The 12018-nt window shown below is 44.4% G+C and overlaps 1 protein-coding gene across 3 annotated transcripts in view; it reads left to right on the top strand.

The window, feature by feature from the left end:
* NPHP4 (nephrocystin 4) overlaps positions 1–12018 on the top strand; it is a 133429-nt gene that overhangs the window by 31050 nt on the left and 90361 nt on the right. For all 3 annotated transcript variants that reach the window (XM_082612521.1, XM_082612520.1, XM_082612522.1), the window contains exon 8: positions 11193–11329. In XM_082612521.1, coding sequence (XP_082468647.1) covers positions 11193–11329 — 137 coding nt within the window. The remainder of the gene's footprint in view (positions 1–11192; positions 11330–12018) is intronic.

Here is a 12018-nt window from a genome sequence, read left to right as displayed (position 1 = left end):
GGGAGGGTCCAGCAAGCGTGAGCTGCTGTTCTTCGGTCAGGCAAGTTCTGCCTTGCGTTGAGCCAGAAGGCTCCTCCGACGTGGCCACCCTGTGGCTGCCGCAGGACGTCTGGGAGGTCGGATCTGTCTCCTGTGGGAGGGCCCTTCAGGGCTGTTCTTTCTTCAGTCGTGGCTTCTGGAAGCTGGCAGAGCGGGTCCCTGGCCAAGCCAGGCTTGGAACTGGGTGCCTTGTGTTGGGAACGGCATTGGTTCTGGGTTTTCCTTCTGTTCCTATGGCAGCCTGCAGACGGGGGTCTGGCTGGTGGCTGTTCTCTCTGTTCCAGTGCTTGTTGACCGTGGAGTGACCTCTGGCTTGGTGGCCACGCAGACCCTCTGTGGGAGCAGCCTCCGGGGGAGGGCACTCATTTCCCACTCACGCTTCTCTGGAAGCAGGACTTGACGTGGGGGGAAGGTGAGCAGGTAACATATCGGGGTGTCCCTTTGGGGTCGGGCGATTTTGCTGCTCAGCACGGGACGGCTGGGGAGAGGGTGCCGGGTGTAGCCCATGTGTCCTTCCCTGTGTGTTCAGTGGGCGCCCCCAGGCTGCCCTCTGCCCCACAGATGAGAGAATGGGGTGTCCGGGGGGTCCCGGCTCCCTGGGCTGAGTGATGGAAGCCCAGGTCGGGGGCAGGGTGAGAGGGTCCCGGCAGCGTCAAGGCCGAGAGTGTGTGTGTGGGTCCTGAGTGTGGGGTGGGGGGAGGTAAGGGGGTCTCACCAGGAGTACAGGGATCTCAGGGGCCGCGGCCACCTCCCTCTGGGGGAGGGGCGTGGCCGCCTTACCTGGACCTCCCCCCACCCCCCGCCGGTGACTGCCCACAGAGCCCTGGACCACTTGAGTCTGAACCCCTGTTTTGGCTAAGAGTTTAACTGCGATCAAGAGGAGGGGGATTGTTTGGTAACCAGCAAACGAGCCTGTCCGTGCTTTAAAGCAGCGAGCAGGGTCATGCAGCTCAGGGTCACGGAAAAAGGCAGCGGTCTTGTGTTAAAAATGCTGAAATCACTGGAGGAGGATTGCAGACACATGAATTAACTTGCAGAATGCAAATAATATGGAGTCTGCAAAACTAAGGGGGTGACAAGCGTCCTTCACGCGTCCCTCCCACTTCCCTCTGCTCCGTCTCTGCACACTCACCTCCTGCTCTGGGTCCCGCCAGCATCGCTCCCTGAAATCCTGCAGGGACAATCTGTACCGCTTGCTGTCAGCGGAGGCCCCGGGTTCCCGCGCCTTGCTGCAGGGAGTGGACCCTTCGCCCTGCCCGCCCCCCCCCCGCCCCCAACGGAGGCTCCCAGTTCAGGATGTGCTTTGGACACTCGCTTGACCATTTCGTGAAAGGTTGCAGTTTATATATTTCTGCACTTAAAAAATATCGTGGTAAAATAGATGTGTCATAAAATGTACTCTTTTAACTGTTTTTTTTTGTTTTTCTTGCGCGGTACGCGGGCCTCTCACTGTGGTGGCCTCCCCCGTTGCGGAGCACAGGCTCTGGACGCCAGGCTCAGCGGCCATGGCTCACGGGCCCAGCCGCTCCGCGGCATGTGGGATCCTCCCGGACCGGGGCATGAACCCGTGTCCCCTGCATCGGCAGGCGGACTCTCAGCCACTGCGCCACCAGGGAAGCCCTCTTTTAACTGTTTTTCAACGTGCAGTTCAGTAGCGTTAAGAACGTTCATATCCTTGAGCAGCCCCCCCCTCTCCAGGACGCTTTCCTCGTGCAGAACAAGACTGCAGCCGTGAAGCACTAACTCCCCATCCCCCGCCCCCCAGCCCCTGGCAGCCTCCATTCTCTTTTCCATCTCAGAATCTGACTAATTTAAGTACCTCATATAAATGGAATTATCCAGAACTTGTCTTTCTGTGACTGGCTTATCTCACGCAGCATAATGTCTACAACGCTCATGCATGTTGTAACATATGCCAGAATTTCCTTCCTTTTTTAAGGTTGAACCATATTCTGTTGTGTGGATGGGGACCTCATTTTGTATGTCGGTCCATCTGTGGATGGATACTGAGTTGTTTCCACTTTTTGGCTACTGTGAATAATGACACCTGCACTTTTAATTCGGTCTGATTCATCAACTGACCTGCTTTAAACAATTAAAAAATGATGAAAGGAACACATAAACTTTCTCAGAAGTATCAGTCAAACCTAGCACGTATTTGTGATAGGGAAGGTACAGAAAGCCACAAAGAGGGAAATAAAATAATCTGTGATTACTGTCTACAGATATACATGCATAGCCCACCATCAAAAAGTCTATAAAGGGCTTCCCTGGTGGCGCAGTGGTTGGGAGTCCGCCTGCTGATGCAGGGGACACGGGTTCGTGCCCCGTCTGGGAGGGTCCCACATGCCGCAGAGCGGCTGGGCCCGTGAGCCATGGCCGCTGGGCCTGGGCGTCCGGAGCCTGTGCTCCGCAGCGGGAGAGGCCACGGCAGTGAGGGGCCCGTGTACCGCAAAAAAAAAAAAAAAAAAAGTCTATAAATAATAAATGCTGGAGAGGGTGTGGAGAAAAGGGAACCATCCTACACTGTTGGTGGGAATGTAAATTGATACAGCCATTGTGGAGGACAGTATGGAGGTTCCTTAAAAAACTAAAAATACAGTTACTGTATGATCCTGCAATCCTACTACTGGGCATGTATCCAGAAAAGATGGAAACTCTATTTCGAAAAGATACATGCACCCCAATGTTCATAGCAGCACTATATACAATAGCCAAGACATGGAAGCAACCTAAATGTTCATTGACAGGGGAGTGGATAAAGAAGATGTGGCACATATATACAATGGAATATTACTCAGCCATAGAAAAGAATGAAATAATGTCATGTGCAGCAACATGGACGGACCTAGAGATTATTATACTAAGTGAAGTCAGAGAAAGACAAATATCATATGATATCACTTATCTGTGGAATCTGAAAAAATATACAAAGGAACTTATTTGCAAAACAGAAATGGACTCACAGACTTCGAAAACGAACTTATGGTTACCAAAGGGCAAAGCGGGGGAGGGATACATTGGGAATTTGGGATTGACGTATACACAATACTATATATAAAATAAACAACAAGGACCTACTGTATAGCACAGGGAACTATATTCAATATCTTGTAATTATCTATAATGGAAAAGAATCTGAAAAAGAATATATCTATATCTCTCTATATATCTATATATATCTATATATATCTGAGTCACTTTGCTGTACACCTGAAACATTATATATCAATCATACTACAATAAAAAAAAAGAAAAACAAGAACAGAGCAACTACTCCAAAAAAATGATCTACATGTGGGGCTTCCCTGGTGGTGCAGTGGTTGAGAGTCCGCCTGCCGATGCAGGGGTCACAGGTTCGTGCCCCGGTCCGGGAAGATCCCACATGTCGCAGAGCGGCTGGGCCCGTGAGCCATGGCCACTGAGCCTGCGCGTCCAGAGCCTGTGCTCCGCAACGGGAGAGGACACAACAGTGAGAGGCCCGCGTACCGCAAAAAAAAAATAAAATAAATGATATACATGTATACATGTAAATGCGTATATTTTAAATAAAATTGTCATCAAATGGGCTAATAATACACAGTTTTATATGTTGTTTTTTTCACCTACAATATCATGATTACTTTTTGATTATTAAATAATCTTAGAGAATATGATTTTTTTCTCATTTTATCTGAATGAACCATAGATTATTTAAATTCTCCTATTATTGAACATCTGGTGGTTTCTTATTTTTGACTGTTATAAATAATGTTCTAATGAGTATTCCTGCAAATAAAGCTTGCTTCCATCTTTTTTTTTTTTTTTTTTTTTTTGTGGTACGCGGGCCTCTCACTGCTGTGGTCTCTCCTGTTGCGGAGCACAGGCTCCGGACGCGCAAGCTCAGCGGCCATGGCTCACGGGCCCAGCCGCTCCGCGGCATGTGGGATCTTCCCGGACCGGGACATGAACCCGTGTCCCCTGCATCGGCAGGCGGACTCTCTACCACTGTGCCACCAGGGATTGCTTCCATCTTTGATATATTGCTAAATAGATTCAAAAGTGGCATTACTGGGGCAGAAGGTGGATATGGACATTTTTAAGGCTGTTGACACACACAAAGTTAGAGAAAATTGCCTCTTAGCTGTACTGATTTATAACCTTTCAGCAAGGTAGAATGTTCCTTTCACCACAGTTTCATCAGCATTGAGTCTTTTTTTTTTTAACATCTTTATTGCAGTATAATTGCTTTACAATGTTGTGTTAGTTTCTGCTGTATAGCAAAGTGCATCAGCTATATGCATACGTATGTCCCCATATCCCCTCCCACTTGCATCTCCCTTCCACCCTCCCTATCCCACCCCTCTAGGTAGTCACAAAGCACGGAGCTGATCTCCCTGTGCTATGCAGCTGCTTCCCACTAGCTAGCTCTTTTACATTTGGTAGTGTATATATGTCCATGCCACTCTCTCACTTCGTCCCAGCTTACCCTTCCCCCTCCCAGTGTCCTCAAGTCCATTCTCTACGTCTGTGTCTTTTTTCCTGTCCTGCCCCTAGGTTCATTAGAACCATTTTTTTTTTTTAGATTCCATATATATGTGTTAGCATACAGTATTTGTTTTTCTCTTTCTGACTTACTTCCCTCTGTATGACAGACTCTAGGTCCATCCACCTCACTACAAATAACTCAATTTTGTTTCTTTTTATGGCTGAGTAATATTCCATTGTATATATGTGCCACATCTTCTTTATCCATTCATCTGTCAGTGGACACTGAGGTTGCTTCCACGCCCTGGCTATTGTAAATAGAGCTGCAATGAACATTGGGGTGCATGTGTCTTTTTGAATTATGGTTTTCTCAGGGTATATGCCCAGTAGTGGGATTGCTGGGTCGTATGGTAGTTCTATTTTTAGTTTTTTAAGGAACCTCCATACTGTTCTCCATAGTGGCTGTACCAATTCACATTCCCACCAACAGTGCAAGAAGGTTCCCTTTTCTCCACACCCTCTGCAGCATTTACTGTTTGTAGATTTTTTGATGATGGCCATTCTGATCAGTGTGAGGTGATACCTCATTGTAGTTTTGATTTGCATTTCTCTAATGATTAGTGATGTTGAGCATCTTTTCATTTGTTTGTTGGCAATCTGCATATCTTCTTTGGAGAAATGTCTGTTTAGGTCTTCTGCCCATTTTTGGATTGGGTTGTTTTTTTGATATTGAACTGCATGAGCTGCTTGTATATTTTGGAGATTAATCCTTTGTCAGTTGCTTCATTTGCAAATACTTTCTCCCATTCTGAGGGTTGTCTTTTGGTCTTGTTTATGGTTTCCTTGGCTGTGCAAAAGCTTTTAAGTTTCATTAGGTCCCATTTGTTTATTTTTGTTTTTATTTCCATTTCTCTAGGAGGTGGGTCAAAAAGGATCTTGCTGTGATTTATGTCATAGAGTGTTCTGCCTATGTTTTCCTCTAAAAGTTTTATAGTGTCTGGCCTTACATTTAGGTCTTTAATCCATTTTGAGTTTATTTTTTTGTATGGTGTTAGGGAGTGTTCTAATTTCATTCTTTTACATGTAGCTGTCCCGTTTTCCCAGCACCACTTATTGATGAAGCTGTCTTTTCTCCATTGTATACTCTTGCCTCTTTTATCAAAGATAAGGTGACCATATGTGCGTGGGTTTATCTTTAGGCTTTCTGTCCTGTTCCATTGATCTATATTTCTGTTTCTGTGCCAGTACCACACTGTCTTGACTACTGTAGCTTTGTAATATAGTATGAAGTGCAGGAGCCTGATTACTCCAGCTCCAGTTTTCTTTCTCAAGATTGCTTTGGCTATTTGGGGTCTTTTGTGTTTCTATACAAATTGTGAAATTTTTTGTTCTAGTTCTGTGAAAAATGCCGTTGGTAGTTTGATAGGGATTGCATTGCATCTCTAGATTGCTTTGGGTAGTATAGTCATTTTCACAATGTTGATTTTTCCAATCTAAGAACATGGTATATCTCTCCATCTGTTTGTATCATCTTTAAATTCTTTCAACAGTGTCTTATAGTTTTTTGCATACAGGTCTTTTGTCTCCTTAGGTAAGTTTATTCCTAGGTATTTTATTCTTTTTGTTGCAATGGTAGATGGGAGTGTTTCCTTAATTTCTCTTTCAGATTTTTCTTCATTAGTGTATAGGAATATAAGAGATTTCTGTGCATTAATTTTGTATCCTGCTACTCTATCAGATTCATTGATTAGCTCTAGTAGTTTTCTGGTGGTACCTTTAGGATTTTCTATGTATAGTATCATGTCATCTGCAAACAGTGACAGTTTTACTTCTTTTCCGATTTGGATTCCATTTATTTCTTTTTTTCCTCTGTCTGCTATGGCTAAAACTTCCAAAACTATGTTGAATAATAGTGGTGAGGGTGGGCAACCTTGTCTTGTTCCTGATCTTAGAGGAAATGGTTTCAGTTTTTCACCATTGTAAACCATGTTGGCTGTGGGTTTGTCATATATGGACGTTATTATGTTGAGGTAGGTTCCCTCTATGCCTACTTTCTGGAGTTTTTAACCATAAATCGGTGTTGAATTTTGTCAAAAGCTTTTTCTGCAAATATTGAGATGATCATATGGTTTTTATCCTTCAATTTGTTAATATGGTGTATCACATTCATTGATTTGCATATATTGAAGAATCCTTGCGTTCCTGGAATAAACCCCACTTGATCATGGTGTATGATCCTTTTAATGTGTTGTTGGATTCTGTTTGCTAGTATTTTGTTGAGGATTTTTGCATCTATATTCATCAGAGATATTGGCCTGTAGTTTTCTTTTTTTGTGACATCTTTGTCTGGATTTGGTATCAGGGTGATGGTGGCCTCGTAGAATGAGTTTGGGAGTGCTCCTCCCTCTGCTGTATTTTGGAAGAGTTTGCAAAGGATGGGTGTTAGCTCTTCTCTAAATGTTTGATAGAATTCTCCTGTGAAGCCATCTGATCCTGGGCTTTTGTTTGTTGGAAGATTTTTAATCACAGTTTCAATTTCATTACTTGTGATTGGTCTGTTTATATTTTCTAATATTTCGTGGTTCAGTCTTGGAAGGTTATGTTTTTCTAAGAATTTGTCCATTTCTTCCAGGTTGTCCATTTTATTGGCATATAGTTGCTTGTAGTAATCTCTCATGATCCTTTGTATTTCTTCAGTTTCAGTTGTTACTTCTCCTTTTTCATTTCTAATTCTGTTGATTTGAGTCTTCTCCCTTTTTTTCTTGATGAGTCTGGCTAATGGTTTATCAATTTTGTTTTTCTTCTCAAAGAACTAGCTTTTAGTTTTATTGATCTTTGCTATTGTTTCCTTCATTTCTTTTCATTTATTTCTGATCTGATCTTTATGATTTCTTTCCTTTTGCTAACTTTGGGGTTTTTCTGTTCTTCTTTCCTTAATTGTTTTAGGTGTAAGGTTAGGTTGTTTATTTGAGATTTTTCTTGTTTCCTGAGGTAGGATTGTATTGCTATAAACTTCCCTCTTGAACTGCTTTTGCTGCATCCCACAGGTTTTGGGTCTTCGTGTTTTCATTGACATTTGTTTCTAGGTATTTTTTGATTTTCTCTTTGATGTCTTCAGTGATCTCTTGGTTATTTAGTAGTGTATTGTTTAGCCTCCATGTGTTTGTATTTTTTACATTTTTTTCTCTGTGATTGATACCTAGTCTCATAGCATTGTGGTCAGAAAAGATACTTTATACAATTTCAATTTTCTTAAATTTACCAAGGCTTGATTTGTGACCCAAGATATGGTGTATCCTGGAGAATGTTCCATGAGCAATTGAGAAGAAAGTGTATTCTGTTGTTTTTGGATGGAATGTCCTATAAATATCAATTAAGTCCATCTTGTTTAATGTGTCATTTAAAGCTAGTGTTTTCTTATTTATTTTCATTTTGGATGATCTGTCCATTGGTGAAAGTGGGTTGTTAAAGTCCCCTACTATGATTGTGTTACTGTCGATTTCCTCTTTTATAGCTGTTAGCATTTGGCTTATGTATTGATGTGCTCCTATGTTGGGTGCATAAATATTTACAATTGTTACATCTTTTTCTTGGATTGATCCCTTGATCATTATGTAGTGTCCTTCTTTGTCTCTTTTAATAGTCTTTATTTATTTATTTAGTTTTGTGGTATGCGGGCCTCTCACTGTTGTGGCCTCTCCTGTTGCGGAGCACAGGCTCCGGACACACAGGCCCAGCGGCCATGGCTCACGGGCCCAGCCGCTCCGCGGCATGTGGGATCTTCCTGGACCGGGGCACGAACCCATGTCCCCTGCATCAGCAGGCGGACTCTCAACCACTGCGCCACCAGGGAAGCCCAATAGTCTTTATTTTAAAGTCTATTTTGTCTTATATGAGACTTGCTACTCCAGCTTTCTTTTGGTTTCCATTCGCATGGAATATCTTTTTCCATCCCCTCACTTTCAGTCTGTATGTGTCCCTAGGTCTGAAGTGGGTCTCTTGTAGATAACATATGTATGGATCTTGTTTTTGTATCCATTCAGCCAGTCTGTGTCTTTTGGTTGGAGCATTTAATCCATTTACATTTAAGGTAATTATCAATATGTATGTTCCTATTACCATTATCTTAATTGGTTTGGGCTTGTTTTTGTTGGTCCTTTTCTTCTTTTGTGTTTCCCACTTAGAGAAGTTCCTTTAGCATTTGTTGTAGAGCTGGTTTGGTGGTGCTGAATTCTCTTAGCTTTTGCTTGTCTGTAAAGCTTTTGATTTCTCTGTCGAATCTGAATGAGATCCTAGCTAGTTCGAGTATTTTTGGTTTTAGGTTCTTTCCTTTCATCACTTTAAATATATCATGCCACTCCCTTCTGGCTTGCAGAGTTTCTGCTGAGAAATCAGCTGTTAACCTTATGGGAGTTCCCTTGTATGTTATTTGTTGTTTTTCTCTTGTTGCTTTTAATAATTTTTCTTTGTCTTTAATTTTTGTCAGTTTGATTACTGTGTGTCTTGGTGTGTTTCTCTCGGTATATCCTGTATGGTACTCTCTGTGCTTCCTGGACTTGATTGACTAGTTTCTTTCCCATGTTAGGGAAGTTTTCCATTATAATCTCTTGAAATATTTTCTGAGACCCTTTCTTTTTCTCTTCTTCTTTTGGGACCCCTATAATTGGAATGTTGATCCATTTAATGTTGTCACAGAAGTCTCTGAGACTGTCCTCAATTCTTTTCATTCTTTTTTCTTTATTCTGCTCTGTGGCAGTAATTTGCACCACTTTATCTTCCCGCTGATGTATCCATTCTTCTGCCTCAGTTAATCTGCTCTTGATTCCTTCTAGAGTATTTTTAATTTCAGTTATTGTGTTGTTCATCACTGTTTGCCTGCTCTTTAATTCTTCTAGATCCTTGTTAAATGTTTCATGTATTTTCTCCATTCTGTTTCCGAGATTTTGGATCACCTTTACTATCACTGCTCTGAATTCTTTTTCAGGTAGGTTGCCTATTTCATCTTCATTTATTTGGTCGTGTAGGTTTTTTTTTTTTTTTTTTTTTTTTTTTTTTTGCGTTACGCGGGCCTCTCACTGTTGTGGCCTCTCCCGTTGTGGAGCACAGGCTCCGGACGCGCAGGCTCAGCGGCCATGGCTCACGGGCCCAGCCGCTCCATGGCATGTGGGATCTTCCCGGACCGGGGCACGAACCCCTGTCCCCTGCATCAGCAGGCGGACTCTCAACCACTGCGCCACCAGGGAAGCCCAGGTCGTGTAGGTTTTAACCTTGCTCCTTCGTCTGTAACATATTTTTTTTGTCCTTTCATTTTTTTTTTCTTTTTTGATGGTTGGGCTGTATTCCTGTGTTACTGGTTGTTTGGCCTGAGATGTCCAGCACTGGAGTTTGCAGGCAGTTGAATAGAGCCGGGTCTTGGTGCTGAGATGAGGACCTCCGTGAGGCCTCACTCCAACTGATATTCCCTGGGGTTTGATGTTCTGTGTTAGTCCAGCGGTTTGGACTCGTAGCTCCCACTACAGGAGCTCAGGCCTGACCTCCGGCCTGGGAACCAAGATTCCGCAAGCTTCATGGCATGGTAAAAAAAAAAAAAAAAAAGAAAGAAAGAAAAAAAGGAGCAGTACAATATCAAAGAATAAAATACAAAATAAAGTTAGAAAGATAAAAAATATATTAGGAAAAATAAAACTAATTGAAACAACCGGTCACTGGGGGTTCCTCCTGTCCCCTAGGTATCTGTGGTCCCCCACCCGTGCCTGGGAGGTGCCCTAGTTGTGAGGAGACGTGAATTTGCATCCTCCTAGTACGGCACCTTGACTCCACCGCTCAGCATTGAGTCTTACGTCAATTTTTTTTAAAGTTTAGAATTGGCTTTCAAAATCGAAGACCTTGCATGTAAATATTTAAATAATCATAAAAATTTAGGAAGAGACAGACAGGACCAAAACCAGAAAGATGACACTGATGGGGACGTAAGGGGCAGACCCCTGGGGGTGTGTTTGCTGGGGAGCAACTGGCTTTGCCTTCTTCCTCCTATGTCACCTTTGCTCCAGAGCCCATGGAGAATCCTCTCCAAATGGACGTGATGCTCCCCTTTCGTGGCTGCGGCCGGGTTTCCATGTACCTGCTTGGTGCGGGTGCTGGGCTGGATGCAGGGGCCGCACTGTCCCCTTCTGTCCTCGCGGAGCTCATGGTCCAGGGGTGCCTCTTGATCGGGGTGGCACTTCCCTCGTGGTGCCAGCCCAGCCTGAGTTTCTGCTCGTTGCTGTGCCATGCTCACGCCTATGCCTGCATGTTTCCACATGGTTCAGGGTAAACCTAGTGAAACGAGAAATGACGTAGTGGGCTGTGCCCTTGCTGGATAGGAAGTCATGATAAAGGGAAGCCGAGTTCAGGGGACAGATGTCACCCTGCCTCAGGCTGTCTGTGTGCCCTGGATGGCCGAATTAGGGGATTTGTTCCTGGAGATGGTTTGGGGAAGAATTTGGACTGAAAATGAAATTTGCGCTTGTTTGATCTGTTTGGTGTCTGGGCTTGGACTGAGGTGGGCTCTGGCTGTGAGTCCTCTCTGAGCGATGCCCATGCCGCCTTCTCTCTGCTTGGCCTGCAGCCTGGACCCCCCGTGGGTGAGAGGACCCTCCGGTGGTTTTGTTTCTGCGGGTCATCCCTCTGAGCCTCTCGTTGTGCAGGGGACACCCTCCGGAAGCCTCGCCTTCAGAAATCTCTCACGTGGTACCTGGACGATTTGTTCTTCACGATGTATCCCTCCCTGGAGAAGTTTGAGGAGGAGCTTCTGGAACTTGTGATCAGCGATCATTTCCGGGAGGTACAGTCTTGGGTCGGGGAAGTTAGTCTGAACAGTGCAGATGGAAACGGCAGGCGGAGCTGGGGAGCTCCGGGCCTCTCAAGCCCCCAGGTGGGTGGTCCAGCCCCTGGTGACACCTGTGGTCCTGTCTTTCGTCTCTTTGTGGCTGAAGAGGGACACTAGCCCATTGTCTTTATTTTTAAAAATGTTTTTAAAATTTTTATTCTTTGGCTGGGTCACGTGGCATGTGGGGTGTGAGATCTTAGTTCCCCGACCAGGGATCGAACTCAGGCCCCCTGCATTGGAAGAGCAGAGTCTTAACCACTGGACCACCAGGGGTGTCCCACTAGTCCATTGTCTTAACTTTGATCTTGATGAGGGTGCTGTTATCCTGAGACATTAATTAGCATTCACTTTGATGTAACTTAATTAGTCCTCATTTAAAAGTAAATTAAATCACCAAATGAGCATAGGAAAACCTGTAAAATAATCCACGTTTACAAGGGACGTTTTGAGGATATTTCCCAGGAGACGACTAGGGATCTCAACCACTTTGCCCCATCGAATCAGTTTACTGTGAGCGGTGCTCCCCCTAACGCTGCTCGGTTTTGCCTGTGTGACGCCGTCCTGCAGACTCCGCACCGTGATGCCTCGTCCCCAAAGGCCCACTTTCCTGCATGTTCTTCGTCTGGATCCGTGCACGACCCCTC

The sequence above is a fragment of the Mesoplodon mirus genome, assembly GCF_964341445.2.
Source record: "Mesoplodon mirus genome assembly, chromosome: 3".
Taxonomy (NCBI): domain Eukaryota; kingdom Metazoa; phylum Chordata; class Mammalia; order Artiodactyla; family Ziphiidae; genus Mesoplodon; species Mesoplodon mirus.
This window is presented reverse-complemented; position numbering and strand designations above follow the sequence as displayed.